Below are 27,585 nucleotides of genomic sequence, written 5' to 3'. Positions count from 1 at the left end.
GTCTTTGCAGTCATTTTCTCTAAATAAATTATAATGTCAAGGGATGGGGTCTTAGCTCAGTGGTAAAGTGCTTGCCTAGCATGTGTGAGGCACTGGGTTCAATTCTTAGCACCACATATAAATAAGTAAAATAAAGGTCCATTGACAACTAAAAAAATATTTTAAAAAGTTAATGTCAAGTGTTTTTGTTCTAAATAGACTTCTGATCAGAATCAGATATTTACACCTATAAACCCAAATGAAAATAATATTCTAATCTCAACAGACTGCATTTCTGGTAGGAAGAAACTTTAGAAGGGTATTCATTTAATCGCTAGCAGGCAGACAGCATTTCACTGAAACCACTGGCATCTATAACAATGAAACAACATACTTTATTGCAAATCAGGAAGGCAGCTTCCCTAGGAATCTCTTAGATGCAATTCAGGAACACCAATTCATGTGATTACCTTTTGTATCTAGCAGAAAAATATATCACACTCATGCTGTTTATAAATAATTGCCAATCTGGCCTAACCAATAATCTCTGGTAATAGAGTCTTTTGTTAAATAGACAGGAATTCCCTTTCCATCCAGCAAGTATTCTAGCTTCATTTTTAAAAGCAGGCATCATAGATCTGGCTAGGACAGTGAGAGAGGGAGAAAGAAGAATATGAATGGGCCTGAAAACTCATAATTCAACTTCACTCTGCGTGAACTCCTTAATTCTGTTCATGCAATGATCAACAGCATTAATGAGTAAAGGGATCCAACTATCTTCTGGCTGAGGGGTCACATGACTTGCTCTGTGGAATGAAATAGGAAAAAAAAAGTTAAGTTTAGTACAAGGTGAAGGGAAAACCTATCCTCAGGAGAGTGCACAGAAGAAAATTACAGTAAAAGGCAAGTTTCTTCACAGAAATTGAAACTAAAAAGAAAATCCCAATTTTTCCTTTCCTATTCCTTGATGTGGGAGCTTGAGAGTTGAGAAAAGTCACACAGACATTCAGTTTTATTCTCAAAAGGCCATCTAGGTAGAAGTCTTCATACTTACTTTGTAATTTCAAGTGCCTTCCTTAAAACAGATACAAGTTTTGCAGACTAGAAAAGAAACAGAGAAATTATTCACCCTGAGGCCTGCCATCAAAAAAGTAAAGGACAGCTTGAATTTTTAATAAAGCCCCCAAATTAACAACAACAAAATAAAACTCATTAAAGAAGAACCTTGAATATACCCAAAACAAAAATGTTGACTAGGTTGAGGTGACAGGGTTATAAATTCTTTTCTATTTAGCAAAACATTATTAATATTGTTGCTATAACATTTTTATAAGTCTTTGGAACTTAAAATATTTTTAATTTTTAAAAAAGAATGAAAAAGGAAGAATGTAATATGAATTTGTCCTGTTTGCCAAGAGCTCAAAATATAAAGCAGAAATAACTAATGTTCTTCACTTTTAAAATGTACAGAATTTTAAGAACACCAATATTAAGTTAACATGGGGAGGTGGGGGACACAGCTCAACAGTAGAGCATGCGCTTAGCATGCACAAGAATCTGGGTTCAATTCTCAGCACTAAAAAAAAAATTTAAAATAACATAAGGATGTATGTATGCCAACAATATAAAATAAGATATTTATAGAGTACTTATTTTTTAATTGCTATAGTAGTTATTGTTTGGGATAACTGAATAGGCATATTGCTAAAGATGTCTATTTCTTAAAGAAGTCATCTTTTAAACTTAATGCTGAAACAAACAAAAAATTTAATGCTTAAAAGGACACTATTTTTCAAGATTTTTGTATACCATGAACACACATTTTGATAAATCTAATTTCCACTATCAAATTTATCAAATATTAGAAGGGGTACATCTGACTATAAAACATGTCATTTGGCAGTTTTACATCTCCTTCCAATAACATTAGAGGTAAGAACTGGAGTTTATTAAAATTACAGAACTTTCTCTAGTAGGACTTGAAATAATAAAGTCATATCTCTATTAAGAATCATGGTTAAATCACATGATAAGATGATTTATATAAGAACAGAGTATGTTTCAGGAACACTTATTTCTGCCTAGACTAAAAATCAAAAACTTGTGATTTGGGTTGAGAGGTTCCTAAAACATATAATTAAGGTTTTCTTTTCAAAACAGCATTTTCAAGGATCTTTGGGTTTTTCCAAATGATTACCCAAGTAATGATGAAAGAGAGAATTATCAAAGGTCATGACTATTATAACTCAACCTCAGCAAATATTTATAATGCACAAATACATGCAAGAACTGTGACATTACTGTTGTGATATTACTATTGCATCCAAGTATGACAAATAAGTGCCCTACAGTTTACAGGAAATACTAGTAACCAGTGAAATTCTACAGATAGGTCTATAACTCCTCCCTCAAAGTCAGTACTCACATTGATTCGCACAGTCAGGGGGCACATAGGTGGATATATGCTCAGAGCCAAATCATCCACACTAGGAACAGAAAGCAAAAATAACCATCATCATCAACAACAACAACAAAGGAACAAAGCTAGCTAGGTTGTTTCTAGTACACAACTATGGACACAACTAAGGAGAAACTGGCTATCCCAGAAATGGCTGTCAGTTCCTTAAACTGGGCAACCAGGCAACCAATGAAGAATCAATTTAACCAGTATTCGCTGAAATGTATATACCCTATTTCACTAGGAAGTGGGGGCGGGAGGGGGGAGGGAATGCCCTTGGTTAATAGGACAGGACATAATCAATTTATTAAAAATGTGAGGACTGAAATTATCGATTTAATAACTAATGCAGGCTGGGCTCATCAATGGAAGGTAAAATTTTTACATAAAAGACACCCTTACTAAAGAAGACACCACTTAAATCGTGATCAAATTTAGGACTACCAATAATGGGACAAAGCGAAATCTTGCAACTCCCCAATATGATGTAATAGGAAGCACAAAACATAACAGCTATATAATATTCTTGCAAAAAAAAGTTTAACCTGACTATAATCCCTAGAAAAATTATCCTGAATCCAAATTGTTAGCTGTTTTATAGGACAACTGACCCCGGTTTTGTTTTAAAATGTCAATGTTGAAAAAGACTAAAAAGGATAGGGACCGTATTAAACTATAAGAAACTAATGTGAAATCTTGATGGAAACCTGGATTTATATAAAACATTTTAGAGACAAATGGAAAAGTTTTTGACTGTTGGATGATATATTCAACATTAAATTTCTTGGATGTGATGATAAGACTTTGTTCTTAGCAGATAGATGCTAGGTATGTGGAGGAAAAATGTCATTGATGAACACAACTAATTCTCTAATGGTTTAGGAAAACATATGGGACATTTATTTATCAAGACATAAACTAATACGGGAAAAAAATGTGAACAATAGGTGAATCCAAATGAAAGATGTAGAGGTATTTACTGAAGTACTTTTTCAACTTTCCTTGTAGAATATAGGTCTGAACATTTTCAGAATACTAGAAACTAGGCAAAAACCTTGGGGTGGGTGACAGCACAAACTGAGATCAGAAGGCTCCAGATATTTCAAGTGGGGAACATGTTTACCTAGGGCTGATCTCATCAGAAATATCCACAATGTCATCCAGCTGAGTCACTTGATCCTTCTTCCCATTCTCTGCCACTAAGATTCGGATTTTCTTCAGGCACGCTTTGGATGCTCTCACCAGTGCAAGGCATGGGATTATGAGTTCTTGATCTTCCTCAGACCAATATAAGTCTCGATTGCTTGGAAACCCCAACACATCATCACTGTGGTTGTCCTCCTCAGAATCATTCAAGAGGCCACAGTAAGGGTCACATTCTTCCACAGCCTAAAACATACCATGATAAATGTAAATGCAAACAAAAACAAAACACCTATTTTACTTTTAGCACCATAACTGAATTATTCAAAAACCCCAACCAGGCTGAGCACAATGTTGCACCTTGTAATCCCAGGGACTTGGGAGACTGAGGTGGAAGGATCTCAAGTCCAAGGCCAGTATGGGCAACTTAGTGAGACCCTATCTCAAAATAAAATATAAAAAGGCCTGAGCATGCAGTTCAGTGGCAAAGCATGCACAGGTTTAACACCCAGTACGAAAACAAAAGCAAAAACCCAGGCTGGCTATTTCACTAACAGCTACAGAGTTGAATTACTTCATGAACCCTGTTCTCACTCTCCTTGTCCAGCAAAGGAACAAATGGAAGTGATACAAATCACATACCAGAATGGAGTGGGAATAGAAGACACAGAACAGAAGTGAGAATGGAACCAATTCAGTCAATGTTCAGGAAATCCCTTTCCTTATAATCAATTCTCTACTGGTCATGGAATTTACCCTCCAATAAGCAGCAAAGACAGAGGTTCCCTTACCTGCTCCATTTCTTCATGTGCATCCTTCACAAAATCTACATTCTTTGTCAGCATTAATAGGGCTGCAGCTTTATTATCTATGAGCAAAAAATAAGAAACACTAGAATGAGAGGAGAAACCTAATAATTCTCTTAAGACCACAAAGGACAACCAACATTGTTCCTTTTGAAGAGAGCATCAAGGTAATCTACAGTGGTGGTTTAATGTAAAACTCTTTTCACTACATCCCCTGGAACTCAAGACAGAAGGTTAAAAAGCTTTTCTTTATTCATCACAAGAAGTAAAATGGTCACATAATATTTCTTAATCACAATCCTCTTGCTGACCACTACTTCTGGCCTGATAACTGCTTTAGTGTGCCCAATAAAACTGCCACTGGGGTAGTACTAGAAAAAAACCGTATCTGTTCAGCAAGTTATAAAACCACAAGTAGAATCTGAATTTAAAAGGGAAGGGGGTATAATTCAGTCACAGAGTGTTTGCCTAGTGTGCAGAAGGCCCTGGGTTAGATACCTAGCAGAACAAGAGAATGGCAAGAAGTATTAATATCTAACTATTAATGTTGAAGACAAACTAAATATATTTTACTAAAATCTTTATAGAAATTAAAATATATAAATGTTACAAAATGGGAAGTCAGACATGAGATGTCTCTCTGTTTTGGCCAGCAGTTAATGGCTCACCTTCTACTCTTACCTACCTCTTGGTAACCGAGGAACTTGCTGGCAAGCAACCCAGACACTGTTGCAGGAAATAAGGTCACTGTTTTCAGGGCTGGGGAAAGGAATCAATTAGAATATATCAATAACCTAGGTTCCTGTCTCTAAAAAGTTCCTTCCTCATGGTCATTATTCTCTGCTTTCAGTAACTTTTCTGTTAGGGCAAGTTTTCCCCTGTCAAGGAAGCCTATTAACTGGTAACTCATACCATGGCATCAGTACCTCTGAGGTGGAGTGATGAGAAGCACTTCCACAAGCTGAGCCATGCCATCCACAATGTCCAAAGTGGCGCCCCGTACCAGCTTTCTCAGGGTGATCCCTGTGGCCAAAACCAAGGAGCCTGGTATCATTTTCAGAAGTCACTGTCCATTTTCCTGAATCTGAGCATTAGAGCTCTACAAGGTAATGGCCACTCACATGCTTTAAAGGAAGTGTCAAACATAAAACTCAGGTCTTATTTATATCCCCATGTCATTTTCTTATCCCACCCACCAGTCCTTAGAGCTGTTCTCCAGGAGATTTGGAATACAACCTTTCCATGACAGACAACATGTATTCATTCATTAAGGACAGTGGTCCCTTGAGAACTGTGGATAAAACACTAAAAAGTTTAAATCATTTATGAGTAAAGATCTATGACATGTATTCATTTATAATTTTGGCATGATTATAATCAAGATATAAATCTGTACGCAGGACTAGTGCACATTTAACCTACAGAGAAGCCTAGAAATAGAGTATGCTCTAATATGAATGGAGGAAAGATGGAATGGCTTTGGTCTAGGGATTTGGAGATGAGATTCAGCCAACATGTAAGCAGTTAGATGGAAAGGAAGAGCCAAAGAGAATTAAAAGCCTTAAGAGTCAGGCAAAGCACAGGAGATGCATATACCTTAGCATAATGGAGTTTTTACAGAGGTCAGTCACATTTTAAAATTCTCCTTGAGGTGTATGCTCAAACTGGGGAAAGGCGAAAGTCTCAGGACATACCCATCATTTTAGCAAAGATGTAGCCTACAAACACAACACTAATGTGTACACAGTAGCTTACCCTGATCCTTGGGAAGTGAATAGTACACTGCAATAATTGCTTTGGTGGCAGCACGAACTTGTTCACTGATCCTCTGGGTTTCCTATGAGATGACAGACCAATTTAATAATAGAGAAGTGGATTAGATCAGTTTGTCCAACCCATCTACTGTGAAAGAGAACAGACATCTGTACAGCATCATCAAACATTTTCTGAAATTCCATTATGAGTCAGGCCTTGTGATATACTCATTACATACCACAGAAGAGTTAGCTGGACACCAGACACTAGTTGACAACTCAATAAGGCATAAAGAAAAAAAGGGAAAAACTTGTCCTGGATAACTCTATATCCCAAGATATTCATATGTCCCATGAGATATTCACCATCTCTTAGACCAAGAGTAGTCAAACTATGGTCCACAGGTAAATCAGACCCATTTACACTTATTGTAAATAAGGTGTTATTGGGACCCAGCCATGGTCACTGGTTTACATATTGTCTATACTTGCGTTTACACAAGGGCAGTATTGACTGGTTAGCCTGAAATATTTACTACTATCTTGCCTTTTACAGAAAAAGTTTGCCAACCCCTGATTAGATCATTAACCAAATCTCTATGTATGTGTGTCTCTCTCAACAGAATCAGAATACGTACCTAAAAATAAATACTATGAACTGAATATTGCTCATTACTCTGTTAAATTATAAATCAGTGTGCTACTATGTAAAGTGTGGTTCAGATTGGTGCCACTCCACAAACTGTTACTTGTTTGTGATGAGATATTTACAGTGATTTAGAGTAAGAGCTTAGAAACTTTTTAAAATTTTTTCAGTGCTGGGTATTCAACACAGGGCCCTGCATATACTAGGCAAGAACTCCATCTCTGAGCTATACCCTGACTCTGTTCAGAAACTTTTACCGCAATACACAAAATTTTATAAAAATATTAGGTCATAAGGATTTTTAGAATTTTAAAAACAATAAACAAACCATCCTGCAGTAGGACTAAAATGTTGACATCCTAAGAAGGGGACTATGAATCTCAAATATGTATTTGGATATATATTTGTATATATTTCCAATAAAACGATGTTCTAATTTTTCATCTATGAGTAAAACTACTGTCTTGAGCATATACAGAAAAATACTTCTATGCTGTCTCCTCATTGTATCTTTCTTGCTACAAATTTTAGCAGGAAGTTTTTCTTTTCAAAGAAAGGAGCCAGCAAAAATTTAAGAATAAGGTAACATTACTACTTCCTTTGAAATAAATACACCTTCTATGAATCTTTTAAAGCACTCTCACATAATTCATCATTGTTTCCTCATTGTAGACCTCTAAGGTCTGTAAGGAGAAAGTTTATCATTGTAGTCATATGCAACAAAAGAATACATCATTTCAAAACACCTACATATAGAAATTTAAAATATTGTAAAAACCAAATAAGATAACAAATATGCCATTTTAAAATAACCTTACTTTCAAGTATAGACAGCTCTAAAAATAAAGTGAATATAGGGCATGCTAGGTCATGGTCAACACATTTACTTTCAGTTTTATAATAAAGGCTTATTAAAAATGCATGATTTCATTGTTCTAGCAATTTCATTTCTGGGAATTTTTTTCTACAAGTATGTACAAAAAGATTATATTGGGCAATTCACCACAGAACCATTTACAGTAGTTACAAGTTGGAAACAGTTTAAATGTCCACATAGGGTATTGACTAAATTATGGTTATAGTCACTCTGCTGAAGATTAAGAAGCTATTACAATTTTTTAGGTGCTGCTAAGAATCAATTTCTAAGTTAATACTGTTAATTTTTTTAAAAGGAAGGTTCAGAAGAGTGTTGACGGTATCTGATCATTTGTGTAAAAAGCATATATGTATATGTATATATATATGTACATGAATGTATATATGCATAGAATATACTGTATGTATAATAATACAAAAGGAAGTGAAGAGAGAAGGCAAAAATGAGGAACAGGGGTGGGAAGAAAGAAACATTTTAGGATACTTTGTTATCTTTTGAATTTCATGTTTTCTACATGTTACTGATTAAATACAAACTAATTCAATACCAAAGGGTATTATGTACTATAATAGAATACGTATAGCTTAGCATTCAGATAGGCCTTATTTAAATTCAACTTCCACTGCTCATTAACCTTAACCTGAGCTTCTGAGAGTGGTTGCTCATCTGTCAGGGGTCATGTATGTGAAAATAACTAGAAAACAGTGTGCACATTAAAATTATTTCAGAAAGGTATTAACCAAGCTGAATTTCAGATTGCAAAATTTATAAGACAGGTCTACCCATGCTAGGCACTGCATTTAGGTAATTTGGTTTCCACAACAATCCTGTAAAGTAAAAAATGTAATCTCATTTGACAGATGAGGAAAACAAATCTCCTGGGGCTTGAGTGTAAAAAGGTGGAAAGAAACAGAGGATTCCTAAGGAATAACAAGACAGCACAAGAATTCCAGTAAAGTGAAGCCCACCTGTGGAGACGGCAATGGAAGTCGAGAGAAGACTGTGGTCAGAGTGGTGGCTTCCCCCGACACTTTAACCGCTGCCTCATCTGGTGAGTGGGCAGAAGAGGCGGGTGCTAAGGTTAGTGCCAAAATGCTAAAGCTGCAGCTGTGGCAGGGACTTGGAAGATAATGCGTTCACTCTCCACCTTTATCGGCCTAGACGACTCAAAAACACTCCAAATATCAATGTTTTATATTTTAACCACTCAAGTGCCGAGGACCAGCAAGGTGAGGTATCCCCACCGATATGCGGATGCGGGGATATGGGGACCAGCAAGGTGAGGTATCCCCACCGATATGCGGATGCGGGGGGGAGGCCGTCACCTCCAGAGGGGACCACCAGTAGGAAAGGGGCCGGGTCACTGGGATAGGAGAGAAAGGGGTTCCTGACGGGAGAGGCACTCACTGAGTCTTCTCCAGAACATCTCCCGATTAAACTCCTCGGTGGTCTCCCGGGCTTCGCCGACTTGTGTGTGTAGCGTGGTGGGCCGAAGAGCGGCGAAAGGAAAAACTTAAGTGAGCGGAGCCACCTCCCCAACAGGGGTCCTGCTACCAGTCGCCCAGCATGGCCTTTTCTCTACCCCAAGGTCGCCCCTGAACTGCCAGTCCCCACTGCGTCAGCTCACCACGCACTCGAGGCAGGAGCAACCGCAGCTCCGCCGCCAAGTGTCGGAGCTGTTCCAAAGGCGGAGCCAGGGTGAGGACTGCGGCTGCAGAAGCAGTTTCACTCGCCATCTCAGTCGCTAACCGGGACCTGAAAACAGACGCCCCTGCCGCGGCTGCCCGAGCCGCACTGCGACTGCGACTCGCTTCCGGTGCCGCTTCCGCGAAATGGTTTCCGGCAACAACCCAGCCCTCCCGCCCCGCCCCTTTTGCCCTGAGGCCCCGCCCCTTCTATTGGCCGGTAACGCCTCCCCGCCCCATCCGTTTCCAACCTAGAGACCAGGCCACACTGTAAGGTTCAGTTATATTTCTTATTCTTCATTCATTCATTTATTTGATTAGCTGAAACACTCCCGACTAAGGAAGCAGAAAGCCCATGACCCTATGTATGACGCTGGATGCTTTACAGGGGATAACCCCCCAAAACACTGGGCCTCCTGAGATACTCACACACCCAGCCCCTACCCTGTCGATCTCCTTATTTAGGGCTTTCTCTTTGCCTCCTTAGGGAAGAAAGAAATCAAGTCATTATTTAGACTTCTGCAGTCCACTCTCCAGGAATCAATAGTTGAGTGCCAAAAGGCTAAAGCTGCAGCTGTGGCAGGGACTTGGAAGATAATGTGTTCCCTCTCCAACATCCAGGTGTCGAAGGAGCAGCAGCTCTCTGAAGCTCACTCACTGAAATCTGCCTTCCACCCAAGAGGGGCTGGGACGTGGGCTACAGATGCAGAGGCTGAACTTCTGCTCAGCTGGCAGTGATGGGGCATGGCCTTCAGGAACTCAGGTGGCTTTTTAACTGCACCATGAAGGCTCCAAACTTTGTGGAGTTCAGTGTCCACACACAACGAATGAGTACTGGTGTCAGCAATGTCAACCAGGTCCGCAAAGGGGAGAAAAAAAGAGCCAGGGTGCCCTGTGTCACATGAAGAAAGTAGCAGGAATAAATCTGCCAGATGTACAGCAGTATCATAAGTAGGTGAACAGGTATAATTTTTAAGTATTTCCCTTGATGGAGATGAGACTTGAAGTTGTGACCAAAGCATCTCTGCAACAAGCTCCAACACAGGTAAGCCATCAAGGGAATGTTAAAAAACACCAGCTGGAAAAAAAGGAACAGAACACAATGTTAGCTTACCACCAAGCCCTTGGAGGAGTCAGGTCTCATTATTGGTGGCTCCTAAGAATATGTTGCTTTCTGTCTTGGGGTTAGCTGTCTAATTTTTTTTTTTTTTATACTTTGATCACATTTACTTGTAACACAACATCTAACCTACAGTTAGTTGCATATTTGCTTGTGTCTTTTTTTTTCATCTTAAAGACAGGAATCATTTAACTTATATTGAAGCCCCGACTTACAGAACAGTGTCATATATATAGTAGATATCTGCCAGTGTTTAAACTGGAATTGGGTACACATGCATGTGAGTGCACACGTACACACACACATACACACACGGAGTATACACTCTTTTTTGATGGAATGGAGGGACTTGGATATCAGTATATTTTTCCTTATCTCTATATTTTTGTTTGAGGTAGAATGATGAGTACTAAAATATAATTAGAAGATCTAAATTATAATATGATTTAAAGGCTGTGTGATTCATCAATTCATCAATTCAACAAATATTTATTTGGCACCCATTATGTAGCAGGTAATGTGCTAGGCTCTAGGTTAGGCACACACCAGTGAACAAGTCAAAAAAGATCCATCATAGAGCTATAGTCTAACAGCAAAAGAAAAAATAAACAAAAAAAGATAATTATAGATTTTGATAAATTCAGTTAAGGAAATAATTGGGTCACAAGAGGGTAAATAAGAGAAGCTCTGTGTAGCCTGAAGGACAGGAATGAGTCAGTTGAGGGAAGTGCATTCCAGAAAAAAGGAACAAATGAAAAGTCCAGAAGTGGGAGAGGTCTTGGGCTCTGTAAGGCAACACTGGCAACGGATAATGAATGAGGTCGAAAGTGGGACTGGAGCCACAGGTTTGAGGTGGAAATTAAAGTTTCAATTGGAGACATAATATTAAGATGCCTGTTATAGGGCTGGGGATATAGCTCAGTTGGTAGAGTGCTTGCCTTGTAAGCATAAGGCCCTGTGTTCAAACGCCAGCACTGCAAAAAAAAAAAAAAAAAAAAAAAAAAATGCCTGTTATACATCAAAGGCAATATATAAAACGGCAATTGTACATAGACACTTGAAGTACAGAGAAGATGTCCACATCAGAGATATAGATTTGGGAGTCAGGAGCCTGTATAATACATAAAATTCATTATTAGTATACAATTGCTTAAATATGAATGTAAACATTTTTATACAAAAAAAAGCATGCCTTTTGGCAAGATATAGGTTTCACTTGGTTTAAGAGTGCTCCTATGGGGCTGGGGAGATAGCTCAGTTGACAGAGTGCTTGCCTTGCAAGCACAAGGCCCTGGGTTCGATCCCCAAGCACAAGGCCCTGGGTTCAATCCCCAGCACCGCAAAAACAAACAGCCCTAGGATGGGCTAGAGTTAGAGTGCTTGTCTGGCATGTGTGAGGCACTGGGTTTGATCCTCAGCATCACATATAAATAAAATAAAGGTCCATCAACAACAACAAAAAAAATAAAAAAAAAAAAAAGAGTGCTTATCTAAGAGATATCCTCCATCTATATAATAGAAAATGGAAGTTAGAGCCAGGATGTAGCTCAGCAACAGAATGCCTGTCTACTATGCCTGAAGCCCTGGGTTCAATCCCCAGCACCAAAGTATGGAGGGAAAGAAAGAGAAATGGTCCCAGGATCTACTTACATGCTGCTGTGCAGAGAATGTTGTGGACTGGGGTCAGTGTTTGCTAAGTAAAGATTTCCCCTAATTGTCCCTAATCTTGCTGATCTTGTTTTACTGCTGTTAGGAGGCTTTGAACTCATTTTGCCTAATGATTTTTGATATCTTCCAAAACTTCAAATTATAACTGAGATTTTGGTCCACCAGCCCCATTAGATGAGTGAAAACAAAGGAACTATTAGATAAATATTTTTCAAGTCTTTTTTTATGGAGTTTTGCTATGGATGAGGATTTTTAAATTATATGTTTGTTTTAAAGGAATCAAATGTAAACCTAATATGTCAGTGTTTCTCAAACAATACTGCTAAGATATCATTGCCAAGCCCAGGTCTGATTTTTGAAGTTTCTACAAAATAATTACCTACTTTTCTTGTGTGTATATTTTTCCTTTCCCTCCTCCTGAAATATTTTCCTTCTTCCTTATCATAATCGGTTTTGGTTTAACTCAAAGTATATAACTTATTCTATCATAAATCCCTTACTCCATTTTCTGCCAATGAAAAAGCACAATTAAATAAACAACAAAAACCTCTTTCACCTCTGATCAACTCTGAATGCCAAAAACATGTATTTTAAAAGTTTACACAAGAGTAGTGGAAGAAAAGGGTTAGGAAGCAAACAAAACATCAGTTATTAAACACTACCCTGCAAGTAAAGTAGGAACAATGATCTACAGTATTTAAGATTTGGGATTTTTTTTTTTTTTTTTTTTGTGATGCTGGGGATTTGAACCCAGGGCCTTGTGCTTATGAGGCAAGCACTCTACCAACTAAGCTATATCCCCAGCCCTAAGATTTGGGACTTTTAAAAAAGATTTTGGATTTAATTTATAACTGTCACACAATTGTTCCAACAAGACCAAGATGTTCTTAAATGGTATTTCTGACTTCTTACCTGGAAAATTCCAGCTACAAATGTTGCACCGCCTTGCAGGAAATGTCCATTAACAAATATCCCAAAGGAAAAGCAGAAACCCAATTTGCCATCAATGATTTCACCAAAAAACCATGGTCCTGAGGGAGGCAATGGATAGAAAAGAAGATTAAATAACTATGACCCTGATTACAAACCTCCTGAGATTCATTTATAGGAATAATGAAGATACAAGAATAGTCATCTATGAGCATTTTATTTCAGTGTTTCTTCTCTACTAAACTCTATGTTACAGCTGATATCCTAACCACCTATTTGCCCTATTTTCTCTGGATCATAAAATCATTTCCATACATGCTATACTTGGAATTGATACATAGCTTATAGATACCCAAAACAGGTTGTATCACACTCATAATTTAAAAAATACTCTCTTGCACTAATAAACTCAATATAATAACATTTCCTTTAAGAAGCAGAGGTAGCTGGGTGCAGTGGGGCATGCCTGTAATCCCAGCAGCTCAGGAGTCTGAGACAGGAGGATCACAAGTTCAAACCCAGCCTCAGCAACGGCAAGGCACTAAGCAACTCAGTAAGACCCTGTCTTTAAATAAAATACAAAATAGGGCTGAGGGTATGGCTCAGTGGTCAAGTCCCCTGAGTTCAGTCCCCAGTAACCTCCCTTGCCAAAAAAAAAAAAAAAAAAAAAGCAGCATAGGTATTCTACTGAAGCTAATTTTTGAGATATATGAGATTTACTCCTTAAAGCAATACAACCTAACCACTTTTTGATGAAAGTCTTTCTAAAATGCATTCACATACTTCTCTTTCCTACTAATATAGTGAACATACTTTAGCCTTTTCCTGTTGACCCATAGCCATTAGTTCATACACTGACTACATAATCAACAATTCTTTAACAAGACTTCTTTTTTTTTAAATTTTTTTTTGTAGTTGTCAATGAACCTTTATTTATTTTTATATGGTGCTGAGGATCAAACCCAAGGTCTCACACATGCTAGGCAAGCACTCTACCACTGGACCACAAACCCAGCTCCATAAAAAGACTTCTAAAGCACAATAAATGAAACAAAAAATCAGTAAGTGGGATGGTATCAAATTTAAAAAGCTTGTTCACAGCAAAGGAAACAATTAAGAATGTGAAGAGAATGCCTACAGAATGGGAGATCTTTGCCACCTGCTCCTCAAGGCATTAATATCTAGAACATATGAAGAACTCAAAAGTACTTGACATCAAAAACCCAGCCCACCTAGTGTGTGTGAGGCACTGGGTTTGATTCTCAGTATCACATAAAAATGAATAAATAAAATAAGGTATTGTGTCCATCTACAACTAAAAACTTTAAAAAAATAAAAATAAATAAATGGACAAAAGAACTAAACAGACATTTCTCAAAAGAAGAAATACAACTGGCCAACAAATAAATGAAAAAATGTTCAAAACTCAAGCAATCAGAGAAATGCAAATCAAAACTACATTGAAATTTCATTTCACTCCAGTCAGTATGGCAATTATCAAAAATACAAATAACATGGGCTGGGGATGCACAGTTGGTAGGGTGCTTGCCTTGCAAGCACAAGGCCCTAAATTTAATCCCCAGCACAAAAAAAAAAAAAAAAAAAAAAAAGAATACAAATAAAAGGCCAGGTGCAGTGGCCCATGCCTATAATTTCAGTGACTCATAATTACAAATTCAAAGCCAGCCTCAGCAACTTAGCAAGGCCCTAAGCAACTTAGTGAGAACCTCTCGATAATTTAATAAAATTAAAATAAAAATGACCAGGGATGTGGCTTAGGGTAAATTACCCATGGGTTCAATCCCTGGTACAAAAAAACAAACAGTTTCAAAGAAAGAATATAGATAATAAGTGTTGACAAGGATGTGGGGAAAATGGTATACCCATACATTGTTGGTAGGACTGCAATTTAATGCAACTACTCTGGAAAGCAGTATGGAGATTTCTCAAAAAACTAGGAATGGACCTACCACATGATCCAGCTATCCCATTCCTCAGTATTTATCCAAAAAGATCTAAAATCAGCACACTATAGTGACACAGTCACATCAATGTTTATAGCAGCACACTTCACAATAGCCAAGGTACCCTTCAACAGATGAATGGATAAAGAAAATGTGATATATATACACAATGGAGTATTACTCAGCCATAAAGAAAAATGAAATTATGGCATTTACTGGTAAACAGGAGCTAGAGGCTATAGTGCCAAGTGAAATAAGTCAGACTCAGAAAGCCAAAGACTGAATGTTTTCTCTGATATGTGGAAGGAATTCAAAATAAGGAGATAAAAAAAAATAGAAAGAGAAAGGTAAAAGTGTGTGTGTGTGTATGTGAGAGAGAGAGAGAGAGAGAGAGAGAGAATGTATGTGTGTGGGGGGTAATTCTATAAAAATAGAAGGGAGACTGGTGGGCTAGATGAAGGAGACTGAAGAGGAGGGAGAAGAGACAGAATAAGGGAAGAACAGAGGGATGAATCTAACTTTCCTATGTACATTTATGAATATACCATAGTTAATCCCACCATCATGCATATCTACAAGACACTAACCAAAAAGAAAAAAAAATAAAAGTAAATAGCAGAGGCTGGGACTGGGGCTCAGTGGTGTAGTGCTTGTCTTGCAATGTGAGGCACTGGGTTCAATCCTTAGCACCACATAAAAATAAATAAAATAAAGGTATTGTGTCCATGTACAACTAAAAATATTTTTAAGTAAATAGCAGAAAGATCAATAGAGCAGTGAGAAGCAAACAGGGAGAAGGTTGAAGGGAGAGAAAGGGGACATAGGGATTGAATTTGAGCAAATTATACTCCATGTCTTTTTAATTATGTCAAAATGAATCTTAATGTTACATATAACCAAAAGGAAATAAAAAAGGAAGTGTAATAAGCAATTTTCTCAGATGTACATTAGAAAAACTCCATTAATTTCAACTTTTTGAATGGAGCAATTTTTGCCCTTTAATTGCTTTTCTTTTCTTTTTCTTTTTTCTTTTTTTTTTTTTTTTTTGCAGCCCAGGAAAACCACTTGCTTGGCTCTCTAGTGCAAGACAATTGTCAAAAACAGCTCCAACCTATCTTCTAACAAGAGAACTTATCTTCAGGAGCTGGAGGTATAGCTCAGTGATGAAGTGCTTGCCTAGCAATTTCACAGCCCTGGGTTCAAACCCCCCACACTTAAATAAAAAGAGAGCGAGAGAGAAATTATCTCCAAAGGGGATGAGTCATTGCTTGCTTTATAACACTGTAGTGTCATAATTTTAGTTTGTTCTCTACTGGAAGTTACTAATGAGCAAAGTCCAAAGTAGAAAAACAGTGTAAAACAAAAACTGACTAGGCAACCAGTTAGCTAATCTACTTCTAATTGACTTTTAGTCCCTGAAGAACCCGAACAAAAAACCAAAAGAAGAGAGACTTGCAGTGCTTTCCATATATATGAACCGCTAAGTGACTTCATAAGTATTGGTATAACAATCAATACAACAATCTCAGATATGCCTATACTCATTGCTCACCTTAGCTTTTCTTTTCTGACATGAGTTTTTCAGTGCCACACATTATTCATATTCACTGAACTACATACTAAGTATTGTGCTTAGTGCTGGTCATAGAGACAGACATGATGGCAACAGATATTCTATTAAGGAAAAATTATAAATATAGGAGATAATCATAAATTCTGATATGAAATTAAATGTGATCAGACTAAGGGTAAAACTTGAAGGTAATCAAACAAGGTTGCTTTGAGGAGGTGGCATTTAAGATGAACTTCCATCTTCTACTACATTTCCATACAAATACTAATTCCCTAATGGTTTTCTCAGCATCCTTATATTAACTGGGCATTGATTAAATGTCCTTTAAATGTATTAAGAAAGAACTTTATTTCCCCAAACCATATCCCAAGAAATGATTTATAAAGACTCATGGACTATTTGTTAATACTCTCAAGAGTCTAAGTTATTCTATTGTCAAAATCTCAATATATTCTTTGACAGAATTCTCTATAATTTGAAGTTTATTAATTTACTTACCAAATACTACATACAGGGTCATCAGCAACATAGAATAGTAGAAGATGTTTATTTTGCTCAAGAGATGAAGGGAAAATGACGTCAGATTTATAAATCGTGGAGGTTCTAAACAGAACAAATTTTTAATAAGTCAGCGAACATACGCAAAATTTAATTTCTTTATAACATTTTCTAGAAGACTTTCACGGGCTATCTGCTCTATATTGAGCAAATCCTTTGTTACATGGCAACTATACAGATACCACTTTAAATTTAGAATACTTTAAAAAAAATTTAGAATACTGGTGAGCTAATAGAATTATATAGGGTAGAAAGTTCAAAAAATGGTTTAGTTATGAGACTATATATATGCATATAATTACATTTATATATACTGTAACATACTGAACTCATACATATTTTTGACTAAAAATAGACATACCTGCCAGAGGTCTGTACTATTTTATTTTCATGTAGGTTTGAAAGATAGTGCTATGTTCAAAGGATCATTAAGTCTCTATTTTCCATAGGACTTAGTAACCAAATTATAAACTTCCAAGAGATGTATCAAAAATATATCAAAAGTACCTAAAAGAAATATCAAAATTTCTCCATTCTGATCTTAAATATGAGTATCTGTTCCAATAGTCCTTCCCTATATGTGATACAGTTCTTAACAAACAGTCCTGTCATTCTAATTAAGAGGCACCCCTAAAGCTCTCCCAATTGATATGCTCTTAAAATATGATGCCAAAAAGCTCAAGTATAAGTGCTTCACTCAAAGAAGCTCCATTCTGTGGCCATGGATAATCATTTTATTCATCATGGAGCTGGTCATAAACCAATCATCAGAAGACTATGATAAAAAGTTCAATGCACACTCAGTGACACTAGACAAATATTTAAAGAGCAGGTCCTGATGAAAGACAGTCTAATGTAAGTTAAATAAGTTATGATTTTGCTAATAGGCCAGCACACTCATTTCATACTTATAACATTATTCAGCTTCCTGACAATTAATTTTATACAAAGCCTAATAACACTTTTCTCATTGTATTACTCTCTCAGATTTTTTGTTCTAGTCTGGTACTTCTCAAATTATTTATCTGATTGAGGAGAAAATATATTAATTGAAGAGGTTACGTAAAGTAAGATGCTTAGCTAATTAAGTATAGAATTGGGGACTGGGACATAGCTCGGTGATAGAGGGCCTGCTTAGCATTCTTGAGGCCCTGGGTTCAATCCCCAGCACTGAAAAAAAATTAATAAAGAATTAATCATCAGAAAAGACTATAGGGATTCAGACAAGTGAGAACTCATTATGACTTGGAATGGTTAGAGTAAAGGGTACAAGAAAAGATGGCTTCAAGTAAATCATACAGGAGACTAATATTTAAATAAGTTTAGAAGAATAATTTAAGGTAGGAATAATAGCCTGGGCATAAACACAGAAGCATAAATAAGCATAGTTTGTATAGGGAACAGTGAAAAATTATCTAAGTTGAAATTTCAGTAATTGGTTGAAGACATGGTTAGTTACTGTAAGTAAAACTAGTTTGTAGAGAATCTTTAATGTCAGGCAGAGGTGTCTGATTTTTAATCATGGCATTTCATCCATAAAATCACTTCCATGACCAAAAAGCCTTACAGATAAAACGCTGTGAGAAGGATTACTGCCTAATGATGAAAATGATAGATTAGATGGACAGAGTGGCTACAGAAGCAACAGTTAGAAGTCTGTTTGGGAATCATGAGAGGAGGTAGTATTGACATAACATTGGTTACCCCTCAAAAGGAAAAGAAACATTTGAAAAAGGTTTTAATAATATGTTGGGAGGGCTGGGGAGGTAGCTCAGTTGGTAGAGTGCTTGCCTTTCAAGCACAAAGCCCTGTGTTCAATTCCCAGCACTGCATAATAATAATAATAATAATAATAATCATTAATAATAATTATTATTAATAATAATTATTATTATTATTTGGCATTAGGGAATGAAGAGTGAATGAATGAAAAATGAAGTAAGGAATAAAGGTGCCATGAGTGACATAGGAAAATCAAACCAGGGATGAGGGGAGCAGGTGTGAGGGATGTCAGGAGTTTCTTTGTAGAAATATCTAGCAGCCACTTGGGAATTCAGTAAGCAAAATCAGGCACAGACACTAAAATGTGGGAAGTATCCATAAAACCTTGATGACTGAAGTGCTAAACAGCCTAGTTTTCCAAAGGAGCAGATGTTAAAAAAAAAAAAAAAAAAAAAAAAAAAAAAGATGAGGGCAGCAGACCTTACTTACTTGAGGCTTATGCAAAGACAAATCTGAAGAAAATGCAGAAAGAGGATCAGAGATGAAGAAAAAATAGGACAGAACACTGACATACCAAAATGAGAGTTTAAAAAAAAAAAAAAAGAACAGCAAAAAATGTCCAGTTTTCAAGCAAGAGCAAGAAAATTGACCCAGCAAGTAGTAATTTGAGAACTGAATGTTTTACTTTCTTTTTTTTTTTCCCCCTCACGTGTGGACTGTGAAGATCTTTGTATCTGCAATTCAAATTAATATTTTTTCTTTCTTTCTTTCCATTCTTCCCTCCCTTCTTTTCTTTCAGTGCTCACAGGGATCAAACACAGCCTGTGCATGCTAGGCAAGCATTCTACCACTAAACTACACTCCCGACCCTCAAATGAATATCTTTTTAAATTCAATCATTTTGGTTCAACATTTAGAGAAAGGGTCTATAAAAAGGCATATAACCCTTTTTATAGCTTGACATGAGCTGACTTGTATCCCTCCAAAGTCATATGTTAAAGTTCTAACTTCTAGTATCTCAGAATGTGGCTGTATTTGGAGAAACAGCCTTTAAAGAGGTAATTAAGGTAAAATGAGGTAATATGGGTGGTCTTAATCCAATGTGACTGGTATCCTTATAAAAAAGAGATTAGGACACAAACAACACAGACCCAGGGATAACCATGTGAGCATACAGTGGGAAGGTGGCCATCTGTAAGCCAAGAAGTGAGGCCTTAGGAAAAAACAAAACAAACAACAACAACAAAAACTTGATCTTGAACATCAAGTCTTCAGAATTGTGAGAAAACAAATATTTGTTGGTTGAGCCAACCAGCCTGTAATATTTTGTTATGTCAACCCTAGCAAACTAATATAAACTTTATTTTAAAACTTTGTCATAAAGCTTTTTAAATACACTTTGAAACTAGATTTTTTGCATCTTAAAAAGATCATATTGTTTTTAAGCCAGACAATCAAGTATGTGGAATTATGTGTTGTAGTTAAGGAAAGTGACTAGATAAAACTATTAATAAGTAATTCTAATGTTACTTTAAAATTAGTAACATAAGTTCAACCCTCAAAAAACTTAGAAGCTAATGGAAAACCCCTATCAATACCTATAAAAAGGCTATGACTTTCTATGTTCCTCTATTTTTTATTTCAGACTATAAAGTGGTTTCTAAACCTGGCTGCCTTTCAGAATCACCTGGGAAGTATTTCAAAATGGAGATTCTCAGATTCCTCCCTCAGACATTTTAGTTCGGTAGGTCTGAGATAGGGCCTAAGAATCTATATTTCTTTGAAATGTCCTTAGGTGATTGTCATATACTGCCAGATTTGGTGATCGTTACAATAAGTACAAGCAATGAAAAGAGAAAGGTTTTCAAGCAAACCAAGAATGTAGGATGATTACTCTTTACCACTTAATAGCTATCGGTCTACACAGAGTCACAAGATAGAGAATCAAAGTTAATGTAAGCAGTGAATAATGAACATAGTGGAAAACTAATGCAAAAGGTTATCCAGATGTACGTACATGCTCATAACTCTCTATTGCTAATAGTCAGTATTAGTGCTTTTACATAGAAATATTTGTATTTGTTTTACTAAGCATGAGTGGAAAATGTGTTATTTTTCTGTTTTAACATACCTATAGGCAGCTTCACTGTACCAAAAAAAAAAGTACCACTATCCAAAATATTAGCCTAGGTATACTGATAGGATACTATGTAAGAGGAAATAAGTAGCCAACAGCCTTTTGAGTGTTCCAAACCCACACCTATACAGGTTCAGTAAAAACTTTTAGCACCTATCCAAATAAATGATTATCAATTTACCTTCACTATTCAATAACTTATTAACAGTTTTCTGCTAGTCAGCTCAGTATCCTGGCAAATATAGGCAGAGAACACACACAAGGACAGACAGCTGTCCCTGGGGAAGGAAGCATTCCAGGCAAAGTCAACTCTTTTACAACTGTTCTATAGCCTGCTCTGTGTATGTAATTCAAAATTATATACACATCGTTTAAGTTTTGTCATGCTCTGCTGGGCATCATAGCACATGCCTATAATCCTAGCAACTTGGAAGGCTAAAGCAAGAAGGATCCCAAGTTTGAGGCCATCCTCAGCAACTTAGCAAGACCCTGTCTTAAAATAAAAAAATACAAAGGGCTCATGATAGAGCTTGAGTGGTAAAGCACCCCTGGGTTCAATCCATAGTACAAAAGAAAAAAAAAAAAAAGTTTTGTCAAGCTTTGTTTAGTGCCTTATCTTTGAATATCTGAACTGAAATGTTATATTCTATTTAAAAGTATTTCATATATAAAATTACATTAAATAGTTACTTATATTAAAAGTTGGCCATTCTGAGCTATATTGTATTTTACCCTCATTTTGATTGAATCTCACTTTACTGGCATAAAGCAGCAAACATAATAATAATGTTCTTCAAGATAAGAGCATTATTAGGGCTGGGGAGAGAGCTCAGCTGGTAGAGTGCTTGCCTCACAAGCACAAGGCCCTGAGTTCGATCCCCAGTACTGCGAGAAAAAAAAAAAAAAAAGATAAGAGCAGTAATGATTTGAAGAATGCATCTCACAAGCTCATGTAAAAACAATTTATATTGTTATATATCACTTCATAATAGGACAATATATGATATTTTAAAGTCTTCTAAGGATGAAAATAACCATGACTAACCTTTAAACTCTGGATATTCTAGGTACCTAAAAGTAATGAGAATGAAGAGTTGGATCAGCACAATCAGCACAAAAAGGACCCGGGCCTGCAGAGAAAAAAGATGTTAATGTGAATAAATACATGCGGACAGCTCCAGTGAAGGTTTTCAAACTGGCCTCATTAACAAAAATGAAAATGACATCTGTGATATTATGATATAATAACAAATATGAATTTTGGTTTTCAATTTCAGCTTTTGGGCACAGCTCCTAAAAACCCTTATGATTTTCTAAATGGTAACAGAAAAAAATAAAGCATCTTTTGTTATATTTGGTTTTTATGTACAGCTGGACAAGCTGTGGAATGATAAAGAAAAGGAGTGTCTTCTCTGATGAATAACAAGACTATTTCAACCACACCAGAGATGGGAGAGAGGTTGTAGGTTGAATTAATCACTAATGGTCAAGGATTTAAACAACCATGCCTATTTAATGAAACCTCCATAAAAACCCGAACTGAAGGGGTTCAGAGAGCTTCCAGGTTGGTGAATACGTGGAGTTGCTGGGAAAGCAGCATGTGTTTGGGGAGGGCATGGAAGTTCACACCCAACCCCCATACCTTACCCTAGTATCTCTTCCATTTGGCTGTTCCTGAGTTGTATTCTCTCCTAAGCCAATAATCTAGTAAGTACACTATTTTCCTGAGTTCTGGGAGGCTTTCTAGGAAAATTTTGAACCTGAGGAAGGAAGCCGTGGGAACCTCCAATTTATAGCCAGTTGGTCAGAAGCACAGGTGACATCTGGACTTATGATTGGTTTTGGGGGTGGTGGATAGTAAGGAGGGTTTCTAAGATTAAGCTTTTTTTTTTTTTTTTTTTTTTTTTTTTCCACATAAGGGAGTTTATTAAGCAAACAGAGTGTTTCCCTGCAGGGTAAGAGAGAAAATGAGGGGAAAAGAGAAAGGAAAGAGAAAGGGCGCGCGCTATAGAGTGGAAAGCAAGGAGGAGAAAGAGAGTCAGGGGGAGAGAAAAGCAAGAAAGTAAGATTAAGCTCTTAACCTGTGGGGTCTGTGCTAACTTCCAGCAGTTAGTGTCAGAATTGTGTTGAACTGTATAACACACATGAATTGGTGTTAGAAATGTGTAATTACAGAGAGAAAAGCAATTTTCATGCTGGGTGTGGTGGCTCATGCCTGTAATCACAGCAGCTCAGGAAGCTGAGGCAGGAGGATCTCAAGTTCAAAGCCAGCCTCACCAAAAGTGAGGTGCTAAGCAACTCATTTATATTTTGTATAAAACAAAATAGGGATGGGGATGTGGCTTAGTAGAAAGAAAGAAAGAAAAGAAAGTTTCTTTTTTTTCTTTTTTTTTTTAAATACCATTAACAAAAAATGACTATAAGAAAAATACAAGTAGCCAGGTGCAGTGGCTATAATCCCAGCAACTTAGGAAGTGAAGCAGGAGGATCATAAGTTAAAGGTCAGCCTCAGCAACTTAGCAAGACCCTCAGTAACTTAGTAAGACCCTGTCTCAAACTAAAAAATAAAAGACTGGGGATATTGCTCAGTGAAAAAGTGCCCCTGGGTCCTGGGTTCAATTCCAAGTACCAAAATAAATAAATAAATAAATAAAAATAAATACACATATTAAAGAGAATCAAACATCTGATCCAGTAATAAAGAAAATTATAAGTTCCCTCAGCTTAAATTGGAGATAAGTAGTTTATATAGTTAAATTAAACTTTGAAGTTAAAATTGTCTACTTTCATTGTACTAGGAGAAGGATAATTTGTTTGGTTTTATTTAAAGTTCCGTAAGAAGGAAAAAACTATCCAGCACACTGCAGACTGAGTGAGCAAACTATATTTTCTTCTGCTTTCTCCACAAGAAGTCATTTATTTAGAGATTAACTAATATGAAAGAGACATCTGAGCTAGGTACTTGCTTTTAAAAGTATGATCTTCAGACCATCACTGCAATCACATTTAGCCTATAAGGGATACAGAATCCTAGGCCCCATCTCAGACCTATTGAATCCAAATCTACAATTAATATTCTCAGGTGATTCATTTATGCATCCAAATTCCCAAAGCTTGATCTACATGACTATTAAAAACCTCCCAAAGAAAAATTTTAAAATGACCCAAAAAATCACAGTACTGAAATATAAATGCCCATTAATCACATTTTTAAAAAAAATCACACAAGTAATCAAAATAATAGTAATTTCACATTTTAAGTCTGAGAATATGCCCCCTAAAGCTATTCAGGAGATGAAATTAAGAGAGGTTGAATTTTTCTTTTCAAATTTTTAATAAATAACTTTTTGTATTTTTTATTAATGTCCAGAATAAATTAGATCTTAGGAAGGTAGAGTATAAATTACAACCACTTCTCCAAAGATAATTTAATAGTGGATATTAGAAACAAAAAAAATACTCATTTATTCAATAAATATTGAGGGCTTACTATATGCTAGGCATTCCAACCAAAGATCCCTGATCTCACTGGACTTATATTTTAATGAGAGAAGATAGAAAAAAAGTGAATATAATACAATAAATAATTTGTATAATTATATAATAAAGAAAGGAAGTATATAAAACATTACACTCACCTTTGATCCAGCAAGTTACTTCTTGGAATTGATCCCAAGAAATTATGTTAGCAATATATGCCAAACTTACTTAAAACCATTATTTATGTAGTAGAGGGAAAATTTGGAAACAAATGCCCCAAAATAGACAAGTAGTTAAATATATTAAGGCAAATCTGTTTTTTTATACCTTTATTTTATTTATTTTTTATGTGGTGCTGAGGACTGAACCCAGAACACCTGTAAGGCAAGTGCTCTACCACTGAGCCACAACCCCAGCCCCAAGGCAAATCTTAATTTATCTAACTAAGGCATATCTTTATTTAATCATTTGCCTAAAGTAACTTAATAAATTAAGGTGTATATTAAGGTATTTATTAGTATAATAATGTGTGTCTTAACATAATATAGCTAATATCACATAAAATAATATAGTCAGGCAAAGAGGTATGCACCTCTAATCTCAGCTACTCAAGAGACTAAGTCAGGATAATTGCTTGAGCCCAGGAGTTCAACACCAGCCTGGGTAACATAGCAAGACTCCACTTAAAGAAAAAGTATACATTGATATGAGAAAATAGTCAAAACAAATTCCTCAATGGGAAAAAATCAGACAGAAAGAAAGAACAAATGTATAATATTAGAGGGACCAGGGATATAGCTCAATGGTAAAAGCCTTATCTAGAATGCACAGGCCTTAGGTAATCACATTTTATATTAAAGACTCATAAACAAGTATACAACAATACAATGGTTATAATGAACAGTGGGATGAAAATTATGTGGATTTGATCTTACTTTATTTCTTAATTTTCCAAGTTTTCCACATTGAGCACGTTATTTTATATAATATATGCGCATATATGTATACACACACACACACACATATATATCTATATATATATATGTATATTTGGTTGTAGACAGACACAATACACACAATACAGTTATTTATTTATTTATTTTTATGTGATGCTCAGGATTGAACCCAGTACCTCACATATGCTAGGCAAGTACTCTACCACTGAGCTACAACCCACGCTCCCAGCACGTGTTATTTTTATATGAAGAAATATTCTTTTACTTTACCCTAATTTTAAAGAGATTATACTGTATTTTGTGAATTCCCTACAATATATACTGGTATTTGCCTAGAAAAATTAAATTAAAAATACATTTTAAAAAAAGAAATATTATTTTAGAAGTTTTAATCCTGGATTGGGTGTGTGACTCATTGTAGAGTGCCTAACCTAAGTGAGGCCCTAGGTTAAATAAATAAATAAAATTAAAATAATAGGGCTAGGTCTGTAGCTCAGTGGCAGTGCACTTGCCTAGCATGTGAAAGGCACTGGGTTCTATCCTCAGTACCCATAAAAATAAAACAGGAGATCCAAGATGGCAGACGAGAGGGAGGCTGCGTTCCTTGTCGCTCCGTAACTCTGGTTTCAAGCAGAGGATATCTGTTTCTCGGGGAGGCAGTTTTTGCTGCTTATCTATTCCCTGGTGTTTACTCCATTTGTCTGCTGTAATGACCTGCAGTCTGCCAGCATATTGACGCCTTTTTTGAGTGCAGATTGCTCACTATCAGACGCCTATCATCCGCCATTTGCCTGCCTCTGGCCGGTCCATCGCCTGCCTTACGCCTATCCGTCACCCAACGCATGAGGTTCACCTACCGATTGTCCGACAACAGTCAGCAAACTGATCACCGACCACCAATGGAGCACCAGCTGCCTGCTGTTGCCTGGAAGTTCACTGATACAGTACCTGCAGGTTTGATTACACGTGGCTGCCGCCATTTTGAGACAACAGCCAGGCCTCGTAGGATCCCTGGCTGGACTGACTGAGCCCATCTCCAGGATCCCTCAGCCCAACCGATCACTCCCTGCCTCTGGGGCCCTCACATCGACTGACTGCTCCCTGCCGCCAGGACCCCCAGACCAACTGACTGTGCCCTATCACCGGGACCCCAGACTGACTGATTGCAACCAGTCTCCAGGATCCCACAACCACACCAAACACACCAGACCTCCAGGACCCCTGCCTGACCAAACGCATCCCGCCTCCAGGACCTCCTGCTGACCAGGTCCACACCCAGAACTGCAGCTCCCCATTTGCCAACACATTTGGAAGCCAGAGTGGACATCTTGGATAACCCTGGAAGCTATAGCTATAGACCAATATCCTTGATGAATATAGATGCAAAGATCCTTAACAAAACATTAGCAAACCGTATCCAAAAACATATTAAGGAAATTGTGCACCACGATCAAGTGGGGTTCATCCCTGGAATGCAAGGATGGTTTAACATCTGTAAATCAATAAACGTAATCCATCACGTCAGTAGACTTAAGGATAAGAATCATATGGTTATTTCAATTGATGCAGAAAAAGCATCCGACAAAATACAACACCCCTTCATGCTCAAAACACTAGAAAAAATAGGGATACTAGGAACATACCTGAACATTGTAAAGGCTATTTATGCTAAGCCCATGGCCAACATCATTCTTAATGGAGAAAAACTGAAACCATTCCCTTTAAAAACAGGAACAAGACAGGGATGTCCTCTTTCACCACTTCTATTCAACATTGTCCTCGAAACTTTAGCCAGAGCAATTAAGCAGACCAAAGAATTAAAGAGATACGAATAGGAAAAGAGGAACTTAAGCTGTCACTATTTGTGGATGACATGATTCTATATTTAGAGGACCCAAAAACCTCCTCCAGAATACTTCTAAATCAATGAATTCAGCAAAATAGCAGGATATAAAATCAACACGCATAAATCTAAAGCATTTTTATATGCAAGCAACGAAACAGTTGAAAGGGAAATGAGGAAAACAACTCCATTTGCAATAGTCTCAAAAAAAAAAAAAAAAAAAAAAACTTGTGAATCAATCTAACCAAAGAGGTAAAAGATCTCTACAATGAAAACTACAAAACAT

At 36.7% G+C, this 27,585-nt stretch overlaps 2 protein-coding genes across 4 annotated transcripts in view; both read right to left on the bottom strand.

Moving 5' to 3' along the window:
* Positions 1–350: 350 nt before the first annotated feature.
* On the bottom strand, positions 351–9,491 carry CCNDBP1 (cyclin D1 binding protein 1). The gene is made up of 11 exons (XM_079127717.1): positions 9,291–9,491; positions 9,071–9,130; positions 8,632–8,711; positions 6,142–6,223; positions 5,313–5,409; positions 5,072–5,145; positions 4,372–4,448; positions 3,561–3,826; positions 2,405–2,465; positions 1,034–1,080; positions 351–785 (listed from the first exon to the last, which is right to left on the bottom strand). Exons 1-11 carry the CDS (start codon positions 9,397–9,399, stop codon positions 671–673), a joined length of 1,068 nt encoding a protein of 355 aa, XP_078983843.1. The 5' UTR covers positions 9,400–9,491; the 3' UTR covers positions 351–670.
* A 105-nt stretch (positions 9,492–9,596) lies between these two features.
* Positions 9,597–27,585, bottom strand: part of TMEM62 (transmembrane protein 62) — a 44,053-nt gene continuing 26,064 nt past the window's right edge. For 2 of the 3 annotated variants that reach the window (XM_079127781.1, XM_079127780.1), the window contains exons 10-13: positions 22,066–22,150; positions 17,102–17,206; positions 13,049–13,167; positions 9,598–10,426 (exon numbers count right to left, since the gene is read on the bottom strand). In XM_079127781.1, coding sequence (XP_078983907.1) covers positions 10,100–10,426; positions 13,049–13,167; positions 17,102–17,206; positions 22,066–22,150 — 636 coding nt within the window. In that variant the 3' untranslated portion in view covers positions 9,598–10,099. Of the gene's footprint in view, positions 10,427–13,048; positions 13,168–17,101; positions 17,207–22,065; positions 22,151–27,585 lie in introns of all 3 variants that reach the window. The other variant, XM_079127779.1, reaches the window with a different exon arrangement.

The sequence above is a fragment of the Sciurus vulgaris genome, assembly GCF_902686455.1.
Source record: "Sciurus vulgaris genome assembly, chromosome: 2".
NCBI classification, from domain to species: domain Eukaryota; kingdom Metazoa; phylum Chordata; class Mammalia; order Rodentia; family Sciuridae; genus Sciurus; species Sciurus vulgaris.
Note: the sequence above shows the minus strand (reverse complement) of the source record. Positions and strands in the feature narration are given on the sequence as shown.

Coding starts and splice junctions, on each gene's coding strand:
- CCNDBP1 (XM_079127717.1), bottom strand. CDS start 9,399: ATGGCGAGTGAAACTGCTTCTGCAGCCGCAGTCCTCACCCTGGCTCCG. Junction 6,224..8,631: donor TTCCATTGCCGTCTCCACAG/GTGGGCTTCACT, acceptor GTCATCTCATAG/GAAACCCAGAGGATCAGTGA. Junction 5,146..5,312: donor CTCATCACTCCACCTCAGAG/GTACTGATGCCA, acceptor TCCTTTCCCCAG/CCCTGAAAACAGTGACCTTA.